Genomic DNA, 25505 nt, shown 5'->3' on the forward strand with positions numbered 1-25505 from the left:
CCACTTGTTCATGGTGAATAATTCTTTTAATCTATTGTTGGATCCAGTTGGCTAATATCTTGGTGAGGATTTTTGCATTAATGTTCATCAGGAAAACTGGTCTATAGTCTCCATTTTAATGGGGTCTTTGTCTGGTTTTGGAATCAAGGTAATGCTGGCTTCATAGAATGAGTTTGGAAAATTTCCTTCCATTTCTATTTTTTGGAACAGCTTCAAAAGAATAGGTGCTAACTCTTCTTTAAAGATTTGGTCGAATTCCCCTGAAAAGCCATCATCCCTCAACTTATGCTTTTTGGGAGATGTTTTATTATTAATTCAATTTAGTTACTGGTTATGGATCTGTTCAAATTTTCTATTTCTTCTTATTTCACTTATGGTAGTTTAGATGTCTCTAGGAGTTTGTCCATTTCTTCCACATTGCCCACTTTGCTGGCATATAATTGCTCATAATTGCTCTTATTATAGTTTGTATTTCTTCTGTGTTGGTTGTGATCTCTCCTCTTTCATTCTTGATTTTATTTATTTGGGTCCTTTCCTTGTTTCTTTTGCATCCAACTGGCTAGGGGTTTATCAATTTTGTTAATTCTTTCCAAGAACCAGCTCCTGGTTTCATTTATCTGTTCTACTGTTTGTTTGTTTTTGTTTGTTTTTTTATTTCAATAGCATTGAGTTTTCCTCTATTCTTTATTATTTCCTGTCTTCTGCTGGTTTGGGCTTTTATTTGCTGTTCTTTTTCCAGCTCTTTAAGGTGTAAAGTTAGGTTGTGTATTTGAAACCTTTCTTCTGTCTGTAGGGAGGTCTGGATTGCTATATACTTCCCTCTTATGACCATGTTGGCTGTGTCTCAGAGGTTTTGGGCTGTGGTGTTATCATTTTTATTGGCTTACATGTACTTTTTAATTTCCTCTTTAACTTCCTGGTTAACCCACTCATTCTTCAGTAGGATGTTTTTTAGTCTCCAAGTACTTGTTATCTTTTCACATTTTTTCTTGTGGTTGATTTCAAGTTTCATTGTATTCTGGTCTGAAAATATGCACAGTATGATCTTGATCTCTTTGTACTTGTTGAGAGCTGATTTGTGTCTCAGTATGTGATCTATTCTGAAGAATGTTTCATGTGCACTCAAGAGGAATGTGTATTTGCTGCTTTAAGATGAAATATTCTGAATGTATCTGTTAATTCCATCTGGTCCAGTGTGTCATTGAATGTCATTGTGTTCTTGTTGCTTTTCTGTTTAGATGGTCTGCCCATTGCTGTCAGTGGGGTGTTGAAGTCCTCTACTATTATGGTGTTATTATCTATGAGTTTCTGTATGTTTGTGGTTAATTGATTTAAAAATTCCTGTGCTTTCACATTTAGACCATAAACGTTTACAATTGTTAGATCTGCTTGGTGGATAGACCCCTTAATTATGATATAATGCCCTTCTTCATCTCTTTTTACAGTCTTTATTTTACAGTCTAGATCATCTGATATCTAAGTATGGTTCCTCAGCTTTCTTTTGGTGACAATTAGCATGATAGATGGTTCTCCATCCCCTGATTTTCAAGCTGAAGATGTTTTTGGGTCTAAAATGGGTCTTTTGTAAAAAGCACGTAAATGGATCTTGTTTTCTTATCCATTCTGTTACCCTATGTCTTTTGATTGGAACATTTAGTCCATTGACCTTTGGAGTGAGTACTGAAAGATATGAATTTGTTGCTATTATGTTGCCTATAGGCTTGGAGTTTCTTGTGTTGTGCTCTGATCCATTCTAGTCTTTGTTGCTTTTGGTCTTTTTTTTCTTCATCTTTTCTCCCCTTAGAGAAACCCCCATTAAAATTTCTTGCAGCTCTGGCTTAGTCATCATGAACTCCTTTAATTTTTGTTTGTCTGAGAAACTTTTTATCTCTTCTTCTATTTTGAATGACAGCCTTGCTGGATAAAGAATTCTTGGCTGTATATTTTTCTGACTCAGCACATTGATTATATCTTGCCACTCCTTTCTGGACTGCCAAGTTTCCATGGATAGATTTGCTGCAAATCTGATCTTGCTGCTTTCATGATTCTTTGTTTGCCTGAGTATTTTGTGAATTTGACTATCATATCCCTTGTTGATGGTTGGTCCTTGTTGAATCTAACAGGAGTTCTCTGTGCTTCCTGGATTTTGATGTCTGTGTCTTTCCCTAAGTTAAGAAAGTTTTCTACTAGGATTTGCTCACATACACCTTCTACCTCTTTCTCTCCCTCTTAATCTTCTGGGATCCCTATGATTCTGATACTATTCCTTTTTAATGAATCTTTAATTCTTATATAGTGGGGGTTTTTTTTTGCCTTAGTCTCCCTCTTTTATTATGCTTCTTATTCTACATAATTTGTCTTCTCTATTGCTTATTTGCTGCTCTGCTTCATCCATCCTTGCTGCTGTGGTACCATTTGAGATTGCATCTTAATTATAGCATTTGTAATTTCATCCTCACTAGATTTTACTTCTTTTATCTCTGCAGAAAGGGATTCTGTGGTTTCTTCTACTCCAGCTAGTATTTTTATTATCATGATTTTATTCTAGTTCAGACATCTTGCTTCTATCTATGTTGATTACGTCTGTCATTTCTTCTTTTTCTTTCTTTTGGGGTGAATTCCTTTATTTCATCATTTTTAAGGAAGAAAAGGAATAAAATTTAAAAATTAAAATTAAAAAATTAAAACAACACAGAAAAATCAGATAAAGGATGCTAGATCCTAGGTATGTTTTGGTCTGGTTGTTAAAAGAAGCTTGATAGAATAGAGAAAAAAGGGAAAGAAAAGAAAAAAAGGAAATTGTTTGAAAATTTAAAAAATGAACACAAAAAATAGAATAAAATGAAATGATGAAAGTAAAGTAGAATTTTAAAAATTAAAAAAAATAAAAAATATGGTAGAAAAATTAAAGAAAAATCTTTTTTGTAGAAATGGAAAATAAAAATATTTTTTCCTCTTTCTTATTCTTATTTAAGGATAAGAAAAAAATGGGGCGCCTGGGTGGCTCAGTCGGTTAAGACTCCGGCTTTGGCTCAAGTCAGATCTCATATTCGTGGGTTCGAGCCCCGCGTCAGACTCTGTGCAGACAGCTAGCTCAGAGCCTGGAGCCTGCTTTCAGTTCTGTGTCTCCTTCTCTCTCTTCCCCTCCCCCTCTCATGCTCTGTCTCTCTCTGTATCAAGAATAAACAAAACATTTAAAAAATAAGAAAAAAGAAAAAAATTAAATTGATGGGCCAGCGAATAGCATGAAATATGACTGAAATTACATCCAGTTTCCCCTAGAAGTCAAACTATGAAGCACTTTATAGTCTGTAAATTAAGCAGGCAAAGAGACTTGAGGTATTCCTCAACCTTTTAATTGGCCAGTTTGGCAGGGTTTGGTGTGAAGATTCCATTCTCCTTTAGATGGTCCTCCTTAGTTTACTGGGGTGGATCGTTGTGGCATGTGTAGGTGTATATGTGCATATGCAGGAGGGGAGAAAATGGCATCACCCACCTACCCAGTCTCTAGTTTCAGAACTCTGTGCTCTCTCTGCCAGGCAATCAAGCACTCCTCCTTTTTTTCCTGCTTCAGTCCACTTCCCGCTTCTATGCTGTCCTCAACCTGCCAGGGTGCACCTTTTCCTCAAATTTTATCTCATATGGGGCTGTGTTTCCAAATCCCTCACTTCTGAGGGCCTACATTCCTCTTAATGGAATTTAAACCCTCTCATTTCTCCTTTTTCCCTTTTTGTTCAGTCCCTTGTGGCTATTTCCACTCTTCCTCTTTCTCTCCAGTTGCTTTTGGGGAGGGGTGGTGCTTTTACTTACTCTCCTCCCTGCTTCCATCCTGTCTCCACAAGCAAAAACATTCCCTACCCTCTGCAGCTTGTCGCTCCCCAAGTTCATCTTTCCACACTGTACCTGCCAAGGTCTTTGCTACAAGTTGTGCAAGTTCTAGGTGTGCAAGATGGTTTGGTGTTGATCTAGCTGTATTTCAGGGACTGGAGGGGCAAAAATCCTTCCATACTACTCCACCATCTTGGCCTTTCTTCTTGGTCTTTCTTTAACTTTCCAATGATATGTTTGAACTTCTGATGATGCCCTTCTTTTTTTTTAATTTGTGATGTATATTTATTTTTGGCAGAGAGAGAGAGACTGACAGAAGTGAGCAGTAGAGGGGCAGAGAGGGAGGGAGACACAGAATCCAAAGCAGGCTCTAAGCTCTGAGCTGTCAGCACAGAGCCCAATATAGGGGTCTTATCTGAAATCTAATGTCTTGATTTCTGTAGGGTGACCCCCTCTGAATCACTGAACATCTTGTTGATCTGTATTGCTGGATTCATTCTTCGACTTGCCTTCTCAAAATTCCCCAGTATGCTGATCTCATTCTTCTCCTTTCACTTTGTGACTTCTCCCAAAGGACTTTATTTATATACTCTTGTGGTTTGAAGTACATGCAAGGTTTTTACTGTAGTTATGCCTCCCAACTATGTAATTCCAATAAATTTTCCCTGACCTTCAAACTGTAAATGCACCTGCCCAAAATGTGGTCATGTCTTCACATTCCACAGACATATCATGCTGTATATATAAAAAAATAAATTCACTATTTTTAAACACTTACCTTGACATCTCTTTGCGTTTTTGTTTCAATTTGTGTTCCCATTAATATATTCAGTTACCTATTTCATAAACATGACAATCATCCTTTTAACCTCTCCTTTTAAACCCAGAAACACAACATTCAGTTGTGCAGTTTATACATTGAAAGAGGAGGCCTAGACTAGACCATAAGGATAGATCAGGAGGTGGCAAACTTTCTCTGAAAATGGCCAAATAGTAAATACTTTGGGTTTTGCATACCATATCTTTTTTTCTGTTGCAACTATCCAACTCTGCTGCTGTATTGTGAAAGTACTGTAGACAACATGTAAAGACATGCATGTGGCCGTATTCCAATACAAGTTTACTTACAGTAATAGGTGCAGTGTGCCATGTCCTGGGATGGAGTTAGGATTGCTGATATTCAGCCTATGTCCTACTTGGCTAAACCATGGGTCCAACACAGGCAATGCTATTGGACTAGAAGTCATCATGTCTTTAGCCTCCACCTCTAAATTTGATCATTTCATCATTTTAATTTTACTTTTCAAATATTTTTTGAATGCTTGCCTTTTCTTTTCTAAATTCATGGTAATTAACTAAATTTGGTCTTCCTAGTCTGACTTTATATCTTCAAATCTTATAAACAAAATTATCTGTCTAAAATTCAAATCAAGTCATGCCACCTGCAACATAAAAAGAAAATTCTTATGTACTTAACAAAAGCACACATGATATGATTTTCTAGTCTCATCTGCATCATCTTTTCTCTTGAGCTTTATATTCCAGTAACACTGAATCATCTGTAGTTCCAAGGAGCTATTTCTATTTATCCACTATCTCTTCTCTTTTACTGTCTTTAATTTTCAAATTGTCATGTACCAAAGTCACTTTCAGACTCTAATACTGGCCACAATTCTCATATTTCTATAAATACTTCCCTTTAATATCCCACAACCACTGCCAAAATTAGCAACTTCGTCTTCTTTACAAGTTATTAATCTTATATACACATCAGTAACTGAACATATTACACTGCATTGGGATATATCTGACTACATTTTTTCCTGTTTACTAGACCTTAATCCCAAGGATTGTATTTCCACCATCTGTATTTTTGCAGTGCTCAGCACAACTCCCAGCATGTAGTGAATTCTCAATATTTGTTCAACTGAACTGACCTGAATTCTACTTTAATACTGAAATCTGAAAGTAGTTACTACCCTGATTCTGCTTCAAAGGGTCGAAAATACTGAAATGTTTCTATTTTGAATGCAGAAAGAACTTCCAGATCATTATAGGCCTTGGATGGAAATTGCTAACAAACTCCCTCGCTTGATTGAAAGTCACCAGCTTCAAGCTCAAGTGAACAAGGTATATCTTTTGTTTTTAACTCTTCTCTTTAAGTTCTTCTCACCTTATTTTCATCACCATACTAGTCTTTTTTCTCAGCACTGTGAAAGTGGGTCAAAGGACCCAGGGACGCCAAATGTTGCCATTGAGATTACCTAAAGAGTGAAATGACTACTTCTTCATATGACACATGTATTTCCCTAAAATTTCCAGAGTCTGCACAAAACAATTTCTGACACATATTAAGCCCTCAACAAATATTTTCTTTAAAAAGGAAGGCAGTCTGGTTGGGAATTGTAGGCAAGCTGATGGATACTGTCTAGCTGGAGAAGGATGAGTATAGAAATTCTCAGTGTCCTCATTGCATGTCACATGGTCAGGGATCCTCTGCCTTAATTTTACCATCCAGGTCTTATAGAATATTTGAATAAAGAGAATTTCTGAGTTTTAAAGTCAGGGTTGGTAGGTCTGCAGAAATAATTGGTAAGAGGAGCAATATTTCCCAAAAGTGAATAAGAAACAGTGAAACTTTTTGGTCGTAGAGTACTGATGTTACCCCACAGTAAAAATAAGAAGATGTAACAAGTACAATGTAGACTTTGATTTGCAAACACCTGAGTTTGAAAGTTGGCTTTTATCACTTAGTAGCTATCTAACTTGTAAACAGATGCTTCAGCCATGTAAGTCTGCTTCCTTGTTTATAAAAATAGACTAATTCTAGTCTCATCAAATTTTGTGGGAACTACACAGCTTTGAAACAACCCTCTGTATTCTTGCTTTTTCGCAATGCCCAATATATATTTATATTTCCATCTACTCTTCTCTCCGTCAGCTTTAATCACACCTATTTGGAATACCATATGGTTTCAGAGATACAAGAAAGGTTTTTCATTCTCCCAAAGTCCCCATCACTGACTTAAACATATTTAGTATCTATTAATACTAATGCATTTAAATATACTTCCTAGATGTCTAAGTTCAGGCATAAGATTGTAAATCCTGTAAGAGATGCAAGAGTCTGTCTTCAACATTTATGAAGATGGCAAATTAAACCTAAGAATTAATTTTCCTGCTGCATAAAGTCTTACCACTATGACAAAGAAATACAAAAAGAAGAAGAAAAATAAGAAAATATCTGTAAATGCAGGAAAACAAGAGAAACTACCAAAGATGGAATAAAACTTTTTAAAAAATGTATCATATGAAACAAATTATATCAGAGTCCATGGTACACATGCCAAGCATTCAACCAAAGCAAATGGAGCTGCTGTAGTCTCCCTCTCCCATGTCGGAGTGACTTGGCATTGAAGCAAGGTGGAGCCTGGGGTAATCTGTAGAAGGCCATTTTAAAGTTCAATTTGTGAACTACATAATTCTCTGCACTAGGCATTCCCCAGGCTCTATTTGATTAAACTGTCATGAGTGAAATGAAGGACTCATTGAGTTGTTCTCTTCATATGTTAAATATCAGTGAGAAAAGGCCAGGAGTGTCCAGCTAACTTCTGGCCACTGAATACTTGGGAGATGAGGAATCAGCTTATTACAGCAGTGAAAATAATCCCTGACACTTTTCTGGGTTGAAGAGTGTTTCACCAGAAAAAGTTACCATTTGGAATCTGTGACTGTAACCTGATTTGGAAATAGGGTCTTTGCAGATATACTCAAGGTAAATGATGTCATAGGGTACACTCTAATCCAATTTGACAGTTGTCTTTATAAGAAGAATGAAATGTGGCCACAGACACACAGACACCAGGGGAAGGACACCATGTGACAATAGAGTCAGAGATAGAAATGATGCATCTATAAGCCAAAGTGTCAATAATTGCTGGTAATCACCAGAAGCTGAGAGGGGAACATGGAACAGATCATCCCTCAGAAATTCCAGAGAGAACCAACCTTACAAACACCTTAATTTGAGATTTCTATTGTCCAGAATTGTGAGTTTTATAGTTTTAAGCTTCTGAGTGCCCTGGCAGGTCGGTCAATGCAGGTTCCTGAGGGAGGGAGTGAGAATGGGGTAGGGCAGGGAGCACAGAGAATGGAGGCAAGACAAAGTCTCTGATCAAGCCTCATTTATTGAGAGAACACAAACATCTTATAAAGGGTAGAAGGCTGAAAGCAAGGCAGCTGACCTAGGTCGGTTGCTAGGAAACAGGGTCAAGTGATTATAATGAGTTAGGGTGGGGGAGGAACCAAAACTGTAGCTTCAGCCCAGCACCAGAGGGGTCCTGCCCTACCTGCAGGCAGATGATCTTTGTTCTTCTGGCAGCTTCCCACATCTGAGTTTGTGTTCATTGAGGTGGCCCTAGGAAACTCTTGCAACACTCTTGACCAGTCTCTACATTTCTAATTATTTAAAAAACATCTAACTACATAAAACCACTTTTAAGACTTCACTGGGCCTCTTGGTTGTGTAGTTCGTAAAGCATGCAACTCTTGATCTTGGGGTTGTAGGTTTGAGCCGCACACAGGGAGTATAGATTACTTTTAAATTAAAAGAAAATCTTAAAAAAGGACTTCACCAGCACAGGCTGATACTGAATCAATTGAGAATCAGTCATGAAAAGTAATCATTATGGTTTCCAGGACCACACATGGAGCTACATACTAAAACATGTTCTCTTGAGTTCTTTACTTTGTGTAGGCAATACAATAATTGAATTTAAAGTTTTGACCTTAAACTACCTCTAGGCCCACCACCTTGCTCTTAGAAAGCCCCTATACCTATCTCTATTTCGGTACAAAACAAGCAAAGTTGCTTATTGGTTTTGATGCATCCATCTTCTTCAAGAAAGAGTCCCCTCTCTCCACTCTATTGCCACACAGCACTACAGGCAACATACTTGCTCACAGGAAGCTGCACAAAACTCAGTAGAATTCTGGGAACATGATAAGGGAAGCTATATTAGCTACTACTTCTGATAAAATTGACCACAATTCCTGAATATGAATAGATAACATCAACTTACCATGCAATATGAAGAGAAGGGATAAGTCAAAAAGCAGTAAGAAGGGTCTGGATATTCAGAACTAATCATGGAATCAATGTTTTTAAAATTCTAATTAATGTGTCCAGTGTATTTACTTTATAAAAAGAAGTTAGGGGCGCCTGGGTGGCTCAGTCGGTTAAGCCTCCGGCTTCGGCTCAGGTCAGATCTCACGTTTGTGGGTTCAAGCCCCGCATCAGGCTCTGTGCTGACAGCTAGCTCAGAGCCTGGAGCCTGCTTCCGGTTCTGTGTTTCCTTCTCTCTCTGCCCCTCCCCCTCTCATGCTCTGTCTCTCTTTGTATCAAAATAAATAAAACATTAAAAAAAAGTTTTAAAAACAAGTTAAGTTGTATGTAAAAAGGAACCATTGGGGAGCAAAGAAATAAAAAAAAAAACAAACAAAAAACTCAATGTAAACTCAAATAAATCAGAGAAACATAGATTATAGAAAAATAGACTTTTTGTAACGTGTAAAGCAAAAATTAAGGAAATCCCAACTATCAGAAAAATAAAGTATATGAAAAGAAGAAATGGATGATCCAAATTCTACAAAATTAGACATTCCGCAAAGCAGAGTGGTGTAGGAAAAGCAAAGCTTCAAGAATGCAAGAACAAAAATTTTCAGATTTTATGAAAGATTTGAGTTTTTTATCAGAACACAATGGGATTTGGGAGGGACATATACAGATATCCTGGTGCAATTTCAAACTTTCTAGAATAAGAAGGAAATTTTGCAAGGTTTAATCAATAAAACAATAAATACAACTAGGTTACTTACAGAGTAACATGGGACTATTTATAATAATAAGTATTAAGAGACAATTTAATAACTCTTTGAAGAGCTAAAATTAAAAAAGAAAATTTGATACTATCAGGGCTGGTAAAGATGTGTACCGAAAGAGACACTAGTACTCATTTTGCTGGTGGGAATGCAAAAAATGGTACAGCTACTTTGGAAGACAGTTTGGCAAATTCTTATACAGTTGAATATAAACTATCCATATGACCCAGAAATCACATTCTTAAGTATTTACCCAAGTAAAATAAAAAGTTATGGAAAAGCTTGTCTGTGGACATTTATAGCAACTTTATTCATAGTTCCTCAAACTGGAAATAAGTGTGTCTCTCAAGAGATGGTTGAACTGGGTATTTGGTCTGAATATTTGTATTTCCTCCAAACATATATGTTGCAGTCCAAATTTCCAATGTGATAGTATTAGAGGATGGGACTTTTGAGAGGTGAATTAGTCAGGGTTCTCCAGAGAAACGGAATCAAAAAGACATAGAGAGACATAAAGAAAAAGGTTTATCGGGAGGGATAAGCCCACAAGACTATGGAGTCTGCAACCTGCAAGTTAGGGGCCCAGGAAAGCTGAGAACCGAGGAACACAACCGTATGTCCTCATCTGAGTCTGAAGGTCCAAGAACCAGGATGATATATCTGTTCTGTTTTGTGTGGTACTCAGGTGTTTGCAAAAACCACGGAATTGTATATCATAAGGAGTGAATTGTATGCAAACTTAAAAACAGCAGTTGACCAGAATTCGGGGGGACTTTTGGATGGAACATGGGCCATGACAAACAAATGTAATTGTACTCCAAGTGTCTGACTTCTTGGGGGGCTGGGGGAGAGGAGGAGCTGAGTTAAGCCACTGTGGGAAATGCTGCTGTGGCTGGGTCTATATAGCTGAACTGAAGAGGAGCTGTACATACATATCACTATAGCTGGAAATTTTGTCTTTCGTGGGGAACAATTGTACAATTTTGAAGCTGCTTTGTATGTATACCAGGTTTTACAGATAAATATATGGATGGTGGATGATATTTCATTCTCAGTGATGAAAGTTAAATTAGAAATCAACCTGTGGCACTGGATTAGAGTTGAAGATGGAATAAACTCATGTTTAGCATCATATATATGGATAAATAGTTAAACATATGTGAATAAATAAATATTATATGTATACATGAATATATAATACATACACACACATACACACACATGTACACACACATTTCCTATCTTTGTCCGTTATGAGGGTCTAGAAGCAGTGGCACCTTTGTAGCTAAGGGTAAACCCAGATTCAGGATAAATGCCCTTCTCCAACAAAGGAACTAGGGCTCCTTGGGGAAATACCTGACTATAAACTTGGACAAGGCAAATACAAGATGAACCTAAACACCTTGTACTGCCAGAAAGCAAAGGAATGCTAACAAACAAAAATGAAAAGTTGGGGACTGTCAAATGTGATACAGAAGCCAACTTGAAAGAGCTCCCAGTTGCCAATATGAAAAAATTTGAGCAAGCAAAAAAGTAAAGCAACATTGGATTATAACCAACAGTATAAAATAAATATCTGTTTATACAGATACTTTTTAAAGATAATGTATGAATATTAATAACATTTAAAATATTTAGAACTCAGATTTTATTAATCATCTGTGAGAACTAAAAAAAGTAAGTTATCAATCAAATCAAGAAAAAAATATACCATTGATGCACTTGTCTCAAAGGCTCAGGAATTATTACAGCTCCACAAAAATAAATCAGAATAAAGGACTCAAAAGGAGGGTGGGTTAAGGCGGTGGAGAAGTAGGGTAACCCTAACCTTGCATCCTCCCAAAACACAGCTAGACAAATATCAAATAATTCTTAATACCCAAGAAACCAATCAGAAGTCTTAAAAACAAAGCTGCACCTCGACAAACAGAAAAAATGATCCACGGAAGGTAGGAAATGCAGAGTTGATTTGTGGGGGGAAAAAGTCCCAGGTGCTGCAGAGGGGAAGACTTTATCCCCAAAAGAGTAGTGAGAGAAAACAAAAGAGAGAAAGAATGGGGAAAAAATGCATGAAAACATGCACAGGGAAAGTGTTCTCTAAAAGCATTGATTGAGAAAAAGGAGAGCGCTTCAATAATGCCAGGTTTTATAAACCGCAGAGTACAGAGTCTGAGGTTTCAGAGGTCAGTGCCATAGCCAGGATCATGCCTTGCAGCCCTCCAGTGGGGAAGCAGGGCTGAGGACCCAGAGCAGGCAGCACAGTGAACAGCGAGAAGTGGATAACCTGCTTGGAGTGCATTCCGTAGAGGTGATATGGCCTCTCTGTGAGCCGAAGACCCTGTGGGCACCATTGACCTACCCCTTTCACCAGTATAGGAACAAAGACATTGGTGGAGGGCAGCAAATCCTGGTGCTGGTTGTGTGTTGAGATTTACCATAAACTATAAACCACAGCCTGGGGGCGTGGGTGTTTTCTGGGACAAGCCAGCACCAGCCACAGGGCAGCTAGACCTTCCCCCTACGATGAGTGCACGTCCATGCCACAAGGGTCTCGGCAATGTGGGGTTTTGAAATACAGCCAGGCCTGAGATGAAACGCAGGGGTGCTGTACTGCTTGGCAGGTGGACAGGTCTGATGTAGACAAGGTGAAGGCAGGGATCTGATGGGATCCAGGGACACAGAAGGGGTGATTATATGTGATTCTGTGAGGGCTTCCTGAAGAGTGGCAGGCATGAACTTCCCACTCTTACCAAAGTCAACACCCCAAAAGACAAATAATCCAGTAAAGAGGTGGGCAAAAGACATGAAAAGAGACTTCTCCAGAGAAGACATCCAGATGGCGAACAGACACATGATAAGATGCTCAACACCACTCATCATCAGGGAAATACAAATCAAAACCACCATAAGATAGGACCTCACACCTGTCAGAATGACTAAAATTAACATAAGAAATAACAGATGTTGACTAGGATGAGGAGAAAGAGGAACTCTCTTACACTGTTAGTGAAATGCAAAATTGTGCAGACACTCTGGAGAACAGTATGGAGGTTCCACAAAAAGTTAAAAATAGAACTAGCCTACAATCCAGAAATTGCACTACTAACTATTTACCCAAAGGATACAAAAATACAGATCCAAAGGGGTGCATATGGCAGCATTATCAACAGTAAATAGGGAAACTATGGAGAGAGCCCAAATGTTCATAGAGTGACAAATGGGTAAAGAAGATGTGGTATACGTATATAGTAAATATTCATGAATGCATGTAGTGAATATTTATATGTACTATGAATATTACTCATTGATTCTTATCTATGAATATTAGCCATCAAAAAGGAAAATCTTGCCATTGACAATGACATGGATGGAACTAGAGTATATTATGCTGAGCAAAATGTGTCAGCCTGACCATAAGATTTCACTCATATGTGGAATTTAAGGAACAAAAGAAATGAACATATGGGAAGATGAAAAAAAGAAAAAGAAAAAAAAAGGGGGAACTCACCATAAGTGACTCTTAAAGCTACAAAAGAAACAGGGTTGATGGAGGGAGGTGGGTGGGAGATGGGCTAGATGGGTGATAGGTATTAAGGAAGGCATTTATTATGATGAACACCATGTGTTGTATTTAAGTGATGAATCACCGAATTCTACACTAAAAACACTATTGCACTGTATCCTAACTAATTAGAATTTAAATAAAAATTTGGGGGAAAAGAAAGTACTCAGGAGACACAAAACTGATTATTTGAGAACCATTGCCAAAGAATTAAATTAATGAAATGTATGCTCAACTGTTGTTTTGTATGGTTAATCTTTATAAGCACTGCTAATGTGGATGTGAAATAAGAAGGAATTTCTAAAATAATGTGTGCACACATGTGTGTGTATGAATGTAGTCTTGTGGCCAAAGTGTGTTAACATAATGAAGGAGCGAAAATTCCATATTTATTTTTAACAAGAAGTTTAAAAAAATTTGGAAGTTATAAATGTAAAATAATGTTGTTTTCTTATGCCATGTTAGAAAGTAAATGAATCAATACATGTATATTTAACAATAAGGTGAGAAAATTTGCCTTATCAGTCATCATGACATATTATAAAACTACAAAAATTGAGGCTGGATGATATAGGGCAGCAGTAACAAAGAGGACCAAAAACGTTAGTATAGAACTTACATACAGACCCGCACATATGTGAGATCTTCAGATATCACAGAGGCGATGATAGATCAGAAGGGAACATAATGGTGCTTGGATGACTGATTATGGCACCCCAGAGCAAAAGAACACACTGATTGGATTGGCTCCTTGTATCATAAACAAAAATAAATTCATTCCAGATGGATGAAAAATTTAAATGTAAAAGACAAAAATTAAATGTTTTAGAAGAGAATTTAAGAGAATATGTGCTTGGACTAAGGAAGATTTCCTAACAACTAAGGTTGGGATATTTTTATGATAGACTGAATTTCCTTAAAACAGAACCTCTTTTCATCAGAATAGACTATAAAGAAAATGAAAAGCCAAGCCACAAACTGAAAGATGTTATCACCTCTATAACCGAGAAAAAGACTTGTATTCTATATATACAATGTCCTGGAAATCAAACAGAAAGACAACAACCACATTTTAAAAAATGTGTTATAAACAGGAACAGACATTTTACCAAAATAGCAAACATAAATGACCAAGTGACATTGGAAGATGCCAATCTGTATTAATCAGGAAAATAAAATTAAGTGTAATGGGATTATATTTTACAACTTTTGTATTTACTTTCCATCTCACAATAAAACACAAATATGAAATCAAGTTCATGACTTTAAACTGAGGAAAACATTAAGTTTTTCTCTCACTCTCTCCCTAACCATTTCGATTTTTTTATAAAGAAAATTTTCCATTACAAAGGGTATTTGTTGTTGCTGTTAATTTTTTCTAAGTCATTTTGGTGTTAAAAGAAATTGTGTGTTTGCTTGGGAAGAGGAGCCCAGGGACTCTGGAATGTGCAGGACATTTCCAAAGAAATCTCTAACCAAGAGCCCCATTCTCCACTTGAACCTTATTCCTTTACTTTGGCTGCACTGTGGATAGCCAATAGGGGCTTCTGGCTATTGAGCATTTGAAGTGTGGTTAAGACAAATTGAGATGGAAGCTACTCACTGGACTTTGAAGACTTACCCTAAAAAGAGACTGCGAATCATCTCCACATTTTTATACTGATTATGTGTTAATAATGTATATTGGCCTAGAAAAAAGATGTTACTAAAACAAATTTCATGTTTCTTTTTACTAATTTTTTAAATGTCTCTTGTTAGGGTGACTGGTGGCACCAGCAACAAAGAATTGCACAAAGAGTAGAGGAACTAGCAAGACAGAGTTTATTCATTTTCCAGGAGAGGAGAGGGGCCAGCATCAAGCGAAATGGCAGCCGGGTTTGTGTTAGGCCGCGCCTGGTAAAGGGTTTTAAGGTGGTGAGGGGCTTGCAGCCACGCCCATGGTGGGGCCTTGTGGGGAGGGTATCCACTCTTGGCCAGGTAGACAAGAGGTGACAAGTTTCTCCGGATGCTCTGTCCCAGGCTCTGCCAAGATGTGGTTGTGGTCCCCAGCTAGAGAAAGATACAGGTTTTGTAGTTGTGGTCTATTTTCTGAAAATGAAGGGTACCACGACCTACAAAAGAATGAGGATCAAACACAGACACCTGCGGGGGTTTCTCAATAAGTTCACCTAGGGAGGGGCCTTTAAATAGAACTGTTTTGTCCTTGCTAGAAATTTTTAAGTTCATTTGTGGCTTCCATATTTCTGTGAGGCAGTGTAGACTTGGGAGAACAGGGCAATTGTCGGCAGAACTGAAATTGCCCCTGGGCTCAGTCCCTCCGGGCTCTGTGACCCTGTGCCTACCTCTCTGACTCAATTGTGTCCTGTGGATTTGGGGAAAGACAGAACATCAGGCGTGGGAAGTTTTTAGCATCGTGCCTTGGACACACTTTAGGAAACACCTTATAACAAGTGCTTAATAAGTAACTACTGTTATAATTCTCAGGCTGGTTCTTGTTGAAATGATACTTGTCAGCAGTCACTTGCTCCCCACGTACAGGCAAGCACAGGAGCCTAGAGTACTTTTGCGAGTCAATCAGAGCGGACAGACACGGAAAGGGTGCCCCCTAGCGGACATCGGAGAAGGATTCGGTCGCAGAGGCTTCAGAGAGAGGGGCTAAGAGCCTGGGCTGCAGGGGCAGCGAGTTTGAGCAGGTAGCCTGGCGCTTAAAGGGATACACAAGACGTCCACCTCAGCCTCTTGCGACACTTAAAGACCCAGAAAAGGGCTCCTGGGAAGATCTGGATCAGACTGTCTCTACAGATGGGGAAGAGATGGGAGGAAGGGGGGAAAAAGCCAAGGTGAGGAGGGGATGTGCCAGGAGGCTGGAGCTCATTGTTGGTGTCAACCAAGACCGGCAAGGCTGCTCCAGGCAAAGTGAGAAACTGTTTTGTTGGGGCAAGGTTGTCAATAATTGACTTCTGTACGGGGTGTGGTTTATGAAGACACCATCTGTAAACTCCCCGGTGACACATTTTGAGAGAAAAGGGGCATGGAGAGGTGAAAACACCCAGCCAGGGTCCCTGGAAGGCTTCAGACAGGGACTACAGAGCTCTTTGGCCCCGCTCAGCTAACTCCCCCTGGGGAACTGGTCAAACTCCTAATTGCACTGCTCCTCCTCTTACTTCGGAATTAAACAGAGAAAGCAACACCCACAGCGTAGGCTTGTTATCAGGGTTAAATGCTACCAAGGAAGGTAGACTGCATGAAATAAATGATCTCAGCGTTGGAAATTAATTATTCTAGAACACCCTACACACTCTGTCAGTTCAGTGAAGGTGACTAGAGTCTGACACAACCATGCCCACAATGTGGGAGTTTGGATGGAACGGGTAGGTAGTTCCTGAGCAGGGTTGCCTGAAATGCTTCCAATACTGCAGTGCACTAAGATGGGGGAAATGGGGTGTGCACTGAGGCTCTTAGTTGTTTACTAAAATGTACCCTGCTCCTTACGCATATAGAACCCTTCACATTGAAGAGCCCCTATGTTCATCCTCACCGTGCAACTAATAATCTCTGGTTATTCTCTTGAGCAGATGCCCCTCCTGACCTGCCAGTTCCTCCAGAGTTACCGGGAACAGCGCCTGGCCCACTTGGTTCTGAGCTTCATTACCATGGGGTATGTCTGGCAGGAAGGAGAGACACATCCCAAAGAGGTAAGGGGACAAAATAGATGACTGTCCTGTCCTCTGGCAAGCCTGCTGCTCCTGAAGTACAGTCACTGCTTGGCCCCACACTGTTTTCCTGGAAAATAGGTCCTTTCTTGTTCTTTACTTTGGCTGTCAGTTAAAGGACAAATGGCCCACTTACATGAGAGGATTTTTTCCTCTAAGAAGCTAATTTTCTTTAGAAGTTGTAGCCATTCATTAGCTTTCACAACTTTTTTTCCCCCTGGCAAGAATGCTTAACAAGTTACATTTGAAGGCAAGAACTGAGATCTCATAAAAAAAACGCAAAACAAACAAAAAGCTTAATGATAGCTTACATTTGCAGCATTCTGTATTCCTTTGCACGTATATTATCTCTTGATTTTCTAAATCCCATAAAATAAATAGAGCTCCACTGCGCCCATTTTACAGACACCTGAGTGAGGACCAGAGAAGATAAAAATCCTCACCCAAAGTCAGATAGCAAGTTAGTGTTAAATGCAAGGCCATGCTTAGACCTTCTGGTTCACTAATGTAACCTTCTTTCCCTAAGTGAAACTCATTGACTTTAACAAGATTAATTTTAACTTTTTAATACTCTGCTCTTTCTGATTATTGATCTCTTAATGATGCATTTAAATTTCTTCTGAATCTTTACTTAATCTTTTATAGTTTCAACCTGAACCTGGAGGGTGCCTGGGTGGCTCAGTCAGTTGAGCATCTGACTCTTCGTTTCAGCTCAGGTCATGATTTCATGGTTTGTGAGTTCAAGCCCCGCATCGGGCTCTCTGCTGCCCAGGCAGAACCTGCTTCAGATCCTCTATCTCCCTCTCTGTCTGCCCCTTACCCCCGCCTCTCTCCATCTCAAAAATAAATAAATGTTTAAAAAAAACAACGCATGGGGCGCCTGGGTGGCTCAGTCGGTTGGGCCTCCAACTTCGGCTCAGGTCATGATCTCACAGTCCGTGGGTTCGAGCCCCGCGTTGGGCTCTGTGCTGACAGCTCAGAGCCTGGAGCCTGCTTCAGATTCTGTGTCTCCCTCTCTCTCTGCCCCTCTCTGCTCATGCTCTTTCTCTCTGTCTCAAAAATAAATAAAACATTTTAAAAAATTAGAAAAAAAAACAACCCAAAACATAACGCAAAACCTAAGCCTGGAGACATGAAATCTCTGAGTTCAACTAACTGCAGTACAAAAGCACCACTCTCTTTCATTTTGTTTAATTGTCCATTTTCCAGGAATCAAATTACCTTTGTTCCAGTACTCCATGGTTCACTGAGAAGTCCTGGCCTATTTTATTTACTTAACCCTGCCTATTTTCTTTTCAAGTAACTTTTCTTGAAGTTCGTGAGTTCAAGCCCTGAGTCAGGCTCTGTATTGACTGTTCAGAGCCTGGAGCCTGCTTCGGATTCTGTGTCTCCCTCTCTCTCTGTCCCTCCCCCACTCACTCTCTGTCTCTCTCACTCAAAATAAAAATAAAGACCTAAAAAAAAAAGAAGAAGAAGAAGAGGAGGAAACTCCCAATGACAAAAGGGAAAGAAGAGAAGAAGAAGGTATAAACTCAATTCAGAGTTCTTAAGTGTCAGTACATTTCATTAAAAAAAAACTGCATGTCTGATATAAAAAGTTTGAAATCTAGGCACACTACAAGTGTCACCCTAGGCCTCCTTCCCCCTTGCATTCTCCAAACCTTAACCCTACATACGGGGAAGGGATAGAGAAGGGTGACAGGGGAGGAAGGCTTCAGTTCAATGGGTGTCTATGTACTTCCAGGATACCAGGGATCCCCCATCCCTCTCATTTTTATTTTGAGTGAGAGAGACAGAGAGTGAGTGGGGGAGGGACAGAGAGAGAGAGGGAGACACAGAATCCGAAGCAGGCTCCAGGCTCTGAACAGTCAACACAGAGCCTGACTCAGGGCTTGAACTCACGAACTTCAAGATCATGACCTGAACCGAAGTTGGACGCTTAACCAACTGAGCCACCTAGGCGCCCTGGCATCTTCTCTTCTAACTATACCTAAATAGACCCCTTACTTGTGCATTGCCCTCTTCATCCCCTGACTCAGGAAAGCTAAACTTAAGTTTGAATTTTAAAACTCTTTAAAGTTTTTTTTGGTTTCTTACCTAAAAAACAACTCTGTCCCAAGTCTTTCTGAAAACCTAAGGGAAAGCAAAGACTATTAAAGTCTTCTTTAATAGATACTTCTATCTTCAGGGGAAAATAAAAATGCAAGTGGGAGATAGGGAGCATAAGAATGTTATTTTGAATCTAAATCCATTTAACTTTGTCCACAGACAGAACCCTCTCTCCACCCGCCCCCCCATCCCCAACAGATCTGAGTAGCTCTTCTGGACTTGTGGGCAAATAAATCTCTTCAGAGTGTTTCTCAGATAACTTGAGGTTGAATAGGGACCGTCTTGAGGTTACTACCTTGAAGTTGTTATTGGGTTTGACTTATGAAGTGATAGATAGAGTTGGTGCCACACAGGATGAAGTGTTCTGTCTTCCCTATCCCTGGTCCTGACTGACACACAAACACACACATACATGTGTGTATACATACACATGCATGTATATATGTAGTTTTATACACACAAATACATACATATATACATATATATATATTTATGTAGACATCTCTGTTGATAGTAAAGTAGATAGATAAAGAGATAGAAATATTTTTCCCACTGCTCATCAACCCAGTCCCCAGTTTATGGTTAAACATTTGGTGATGCCCTTCTTTGCAGAATCAGTTTTCAGAGATTATTGTATACTCTATCTATATGTATATGTTCCAGCTTTGTAATTTTCATATATATTTCAGATTGTACTCATAAACAATATATCCACTAGGATGATAGAGGAAAAAAATATGAGAGTGAGGTGTGTGTATATGGATTACTCAGATAATTCCAATTTTATGCCCAGGTCATTTCTCTACCACAGGATTGCTGGAATAAAGGGCAATCATGATGACTTCCCTTGCTGTCTTCTTCCTAGAATATGCTAATTTCCTGGATTTATATTTAAAAGGTTCTGCCAAGAAATCTTGCCCTTCCCTTTGTTGAAGTCTCGAAGAACTTGGGGATCCCTCCTATCCTGGTCCATGCAGATTTGGTGCTGACAAACTGGACCACTAGGGATCCAGAAAGGTAAGACAGAGAGTGAGTGCTTTGGATGTGGACAGATTGAAATGAACTGAGCGGCAGTCCTGTTCCTTTTCCTCTCCTTACAGAAAGGCCCTGGTTTTTTCAGCTATTTGTAATTAGAGATGTTCATATTTATTGTCTTCTTTATGGTTCCAAAGAACTTGTGTTCAAGTTCAAAATCACACTTCCCAGAAGTTTCTTCTCAATCCACTCTGGATACTTTGGGGCAGGCTACTTTTTCTTGCTTGCTTCCACATCCAATCTGAATTTTTCAATTTGACCTTCAAGGTCCTGCATAATTAGGCTTCATTCATTCATTCTCACCAAATTTCCATTCCATAGCATGCCTTCCATTTATGTTGAATTAGGACCAATGACTTCAATAAGTCATCATGATGTAATGATTATAAATGATTATGATTATGATTATGGGTGAAATAAGAGTAGGGCGCTAGAAAGGTGGATTGAGAGTTTGATTAATAATGCTATCTCTTCTCCCTAGCTGGCATCAATCCTTTGAAAGTTGGGCTGGGAGGGGGGCGCCTGGGTGGTTCAGTTGGCTGAGCGTCCAGCTTCAGCTCGGGTCATGATCTCATGGTTCATGGGTTCAAGCCCCACGTCGGGCTCTGGGCTGACAGCTCAGAGCCTGGAGCCTGCTTTGGATTCTGTGTCTCCCTCTGTCTCTGACCCTCCCCTGCTTGAGCTGTCTCTCTCTGTCTCTCAAAAAAAAAAAACATTAAAAATTAAAAAATAAAGTTGGGCTGGGAATGTAGGTAAATATTGGTCTAAAAAAGAAATAGTGTTTGTTTTTAACAAATAATAAATAGTCAGAATGGGTGGAAAAGGTGAAGTGTTAAATTTCTCTTTGAACTTTACTATCACAACCAAATTTATTGTAGGTTGTAGATGCAAGAGATAGTATTCTTGCAACTTAATAAAATGACTAGAGGTACATTTAGGTTAGATGTGAGGAAGAACTTCCTTAGCTTGTAGGTACCACAAGAATGCCAGAGGAAATGATGGGAATCTGTTCTAGATGATTAAGCCCTTAATTAAACAATATAGCTTTTAGGACTAATTTATGTGCTTCTTGGAAGAAGGGAGGCCATCTCATTTCTCTAAGGAACTCTGATGCCTGGAAGGATACATTTTCCATCATTATTCATTGTGATCTTTGACCAGTTCTCCTTTCGTAACAAAATTGGTGACCAATATTCTCATGAAAAGCTGCTGAATCTGACTCTGAGTTTTGAAAGAAAGAAATAACAAATATATGTGCAGCAATAATTCTGGTTAAGGCATTGAATATTGAATGAGCTGGATTTCTGGTTCAAAGAGAAAGAAAGAAGCAGGAAAGTTTGAAGGGAAAAAAAAATGTCTGGACCAGAGTGGTTAAGTCAAAAATACAACAAGGGTCTTGTTGCCTAGTGAGTGAGTGCATAGGGCTGCATCCCAGAGATGCAGATACAGTCCGAGGCTCAATAGTTATCTTTCTTGGTGACTAGCTTAGGAGTCTTTTAATATGCCTAACATAGGGCTAAATTCTGTGAAGAAATGGAAGACATGGAAGAAAAAGGGGACCAACATGGTTAAAGAACAAGACAAATGTCAAAGAGGGACATAAGCAATAGCCCTCTAGCATTTCAAAGAAATTATATCAACGCAGGCTTTAAAAATCAGGAAACAGCTTGGTGAGGAAGTGAACCTTGATCTGATGCTAAACGTAAGAGTACAATAGTTAGAGCAGACATGTTGGTTTGCGGCAATTACAAATATATAAAAGGAATATGGTAACTTATCATGATGGCCACAGGCTAGATATTCTGGGGCTCCTGTGTGAGGGGAGATTTAACTTACTCTTTGTCACACAGTGATTTGCAGAGAAGGAAAATTTTTCCTTTCTTTCCTTTTAGGTTTTTTGGCTGGTCTGATAATTACATTGACATAAGACAGATGAAGAGAAGAAAAATGAATTTCATTTTGTTCACATGAGGACCCATAAAATATGAGACTCAGACAAGTGAAGATTTTGTACCTTTGAGATAAGAAAACAATACCTTTGGGAAGAATTGACAAGACAAAGGGGTTTGGGATTTGGGTAGCAAACTAGTGAAGGCGTGTTTACAAAGGCTTCTCAGCCCTGAATTCCCTGTCTCAGGTGAAAGGACACTTTCTATTTTCCTGGTACAGAGCGGGTACCTTTCACATGCCAGATTTATTTCCTGCTTTCAAGGAAACAAAGGAAGTCAGATGTCCTTCTTGTACCAGCTCTTTCTTATATAACATTAATTCAAATAACCAGTGTGCCCAAGCAGCACATTTGAGGTGGAATATCCTCTTCTTCAGGCATGTCGTGTAGTCACAACCTGTGGCATCCGAAGTGTGCTTGGATGTGTGTGCGTGTGTGTGTGTGCGTGTGTGTGTGTGCATGTGCATTTGGACACAAATGTACGTGCTGTGTCTATGTTATCTCAAGACACACATCCAATTTAGAAACTGATTTGTCCTTTTATTTTCTTTTTCTTTTTGTGGCTGTCAATATTGAAATTTGACTAGACCCCTGGAAATCAGGTAAGTTCTAAGAAATCGTTCACTAACTTTAGAATCCATACTAACTAAATGCTTACAAATTAATAAGAAAGAAAGCATACCAAATTTAGTATATAGTATACAAACTATCTAAAAATGCCTGAAAAAGACAGGGATATCCACTGTCACCATTGTACCTAGTACTAGAAGTCTTAGCCTCAGCACTCAGACAACAAAAGAAATAACAATCATCCAAATGGGCAATGAAGAACTCAAACTTTCACTATTTGCAGATGATACGATATTCTTTGTAGAAAACCCAAAAGACTCCACCAAAAAATTGCTAGAACTACTACATGAATTCGGCAAAGTTTCAGGATATAAAGTCAGTGTACAGGAATCATTGTAGTTCTTTTCTTTTTAAAAAAACTTTTAATTTATTTTGAAAGAGAGAACATTGGGGAGGGGTGGAGAGAGAAGGAGAGAGAGACAATCCCGAGCAAGCTCCACACTCAGTGCAGAGCCCAATGTGGGGCTCAATCTCACAGCTGCGAGATCATGACCTAAGCTGATATCAAGAGTCAGAAGCTCAACCAACTATGCTACAAAGGTGCCCCTGAAATCTGTTGTGTTCCTATATGCCAATAATGAAGCAGCAGAAAAAGAAATGAAGGAATTTATCCCATTTGTAATCGCACTAAAAACCTAGGAATAAACCTAACCAAAGAGGTAAGTGATCTGCACTCTGAAAACTATAGAACATTTATTAAAGAAACTGAAAAAAGACACAAGAAATGGAAAAACATTCCATACTCATGGAATGCAAAAACAAACATTGTTAAAATGTCTAGACTACCTAAGCAATCTACACATTAATGGAATCCCTATTGAAACACCACCAGCATTTTTTCACAGAGCTAGAACAAATAATTCTAAAATTTGTATGGAATCATAAAAGACCCTGAATGGCCAAAGTAATCCTGAAAAAGGAAAACAAAACTGGAGGCATCATCATTCCAGACTTCAAGCTTTAATGCAAAGCTGTAGTCCTCAAAACTATATGGTACTTGCACAAAAACAGACACATAGATCAATGGAACAGAATAGGAAACCCAGAAATGGACCCTCAAGTATATGGTCAACTCATCCTTGACAAAGCAGGAAAGAATATGGAACTCCAATGGAAAAAATACAGCCTCTTCAACAAATGGTTTTGGGAAAACTGGATGACAACATGCAGAAGAATGAAACTGGACCACTTTCTTACCCCATACACAAAAATAAATTCACCATGGATGAAAGACCTATTGTGAGACAAAAAACCATCAAAATCCTATAGGAGAACATAGGCAGAAACCTTTCTGACCTAGACCAGCTTCTTACTAGACATGTTACTAGAGTCAAGGGAAACAAAAGCAAAGATGAACCATTGGGACTTCACCTAGATAAAAAGCTTCTGCATAGTGAAGGAAACAACCAACAAAACTGAAAGGCAGTCTATGGAATGGGAGAAGATATTTGCAAATGACATATCAGACAAAAGGTTAGCATCCAAAATCTATAAAGAACTTAGCAAACCCAACACCTAAAAAAACAAAATATCCAGGGGTGCCTGTGTGGCTCAGTTAGTTAAGTGCCTGAATTCGGCTCTGGTCATGATCTCACAGCTCATGGGTTCAAGACCCATGTCAAGCTCTGTGATGACAGCTCAGGGCCTGGAGCTTGCTTTGGATCCTGTGTGTGTGTGTGTCTCTCTCTGTCCCTCCCCTGCTCATGCTCCATCTCTCTCTCTGTCTCAAAAATAAACAAACATTAAAAAATAAACCCAACTGATCCAATTATGAAATGGGCAGAAGACATGAATTGACATTTTTCCAAAGAAGCCACAGAGAAGGCTAACAGACACATGAAAAGATGATCAACATCGCTCATCATTAGGGAAATACAAATCAAAGCCACAATGAGACAACGCCTCACTCCTGTCAGAATGGCTAAAATTAACAACACAGGAAACAACGGATGTTGGTGAGGATGTGGAGTAATGGGAACCCTCTAACAGTGTTAGTGGGAATGAAAATTGGTGCAGTCACTGTGGAAAACAGTATGGAGGGTCCTCAAAAAGTAAAAAATAGAACTACCCTATGATCCAGCAATTGCACTAGTAGGTATTTACCCAAAGGATAAAAAAAATACAGATTCAAAGGGTACATGTGCCCCCAATGTTTATAACAGCATTATCAACAATAACAAAAATATGGAGACCAAAATTCCACAGAGTGATGAATGGACAAAGAAGATATCTCACACACACACACACACACACACACACACACACACACAATGGGATATTACTCTGCCATCAAAAAGAATGAAATTGTGGGGTGCCTGAGTGGCTCAACCAATTGAGTATCAGACTCAATTTATGCTCAGGTCATGATTTCGCAGTTGTGATCTTACATTCATGAAATGGAGCTCCACATGGAGCTCTGCACTGAGGATGGAGCCTGCCTGGGATTCTTTCTCTCTGTCGCTCTCTTGGTTGCACTCTCTCTCTCTCAAAATAAATAAACATTAAAAAATAAGAATGAAATATTGCCATTTCCAAATTCATGGAAGAAGCTAAAGAGTATTACACTAACAAAAATAAATCAGAGAAAGACAAATATTATATGATTTCACTCATATGTGGAATTAAAGAAGAAAAACAGATAAGTAAAGGAAAAACATAAGGAAAGGAAAAAATGGAGAGAGAGAGAAGCAAAATATAAGAGACGTTTTTTTTATTTTTTATAATATTTTTAGTGCTTATTTATTTTTGAGAGAGAGAGAAATAGAGGGAGGGACAGAGAGAGAGAGGGAGGGAGATACAG

The 25505-nt window shown here is 38.9% G+C and overlaps 1 protein-coding gene across 5 annotated transcripts in view; it reads left to right on the forward strand.

Moving 5' to 3' along the window:
- The window catches only part of IDO2 (indoleamine 2,3-dioxygenase 2), a 70632-nt gene that overhangs the window by 20090 nt on the left and 25037 nt on the right, over positions 1 to 25505 (forward strand). For 4 of the 5 annotated variants that reach the window (XM_029938703.1, XM_029938744.1, XM_029938771.1 and 1 more), the window contains 4 exons: positions 5863 to 5958; positions 16846 to 16965; positions 19991 to 20109; positions 22663 to 22677. In XM_029938703.1, the coding sequence (XP_029794563.1) occupies positions 5863 to 5958; positions 16846 to 16965; positions 19991 to 20109; positions 22663 to 22677 (350 nt within the window). The remainder of the gene's footprint in view (positions 1 to 5862; positions 5959 to 16845; positions 16966 to 19990; positions 20110 to 22662; positions 22678 to 25505) is intronic. The other variant, XM_029938799.1, reaches the window with a different exon arrangement.

The sequence above is a fragment of the Suricata suricatta genome, chromosome 1 (genome assembly GCF_006229205.1).
Source record: "Suricata suricatta isolate VVHF042 chromosome 1, meerkat_22Aug2017_6uvM2_HiC, whole genome shotgun sequence".
Classification (NCBI taxonomy): domain Eukaryota; kingdom Metazoa; phylum Chordata; class Mammalia; order Carnivora; family Herpestidae; genus Suricata; species Suricata suricatta.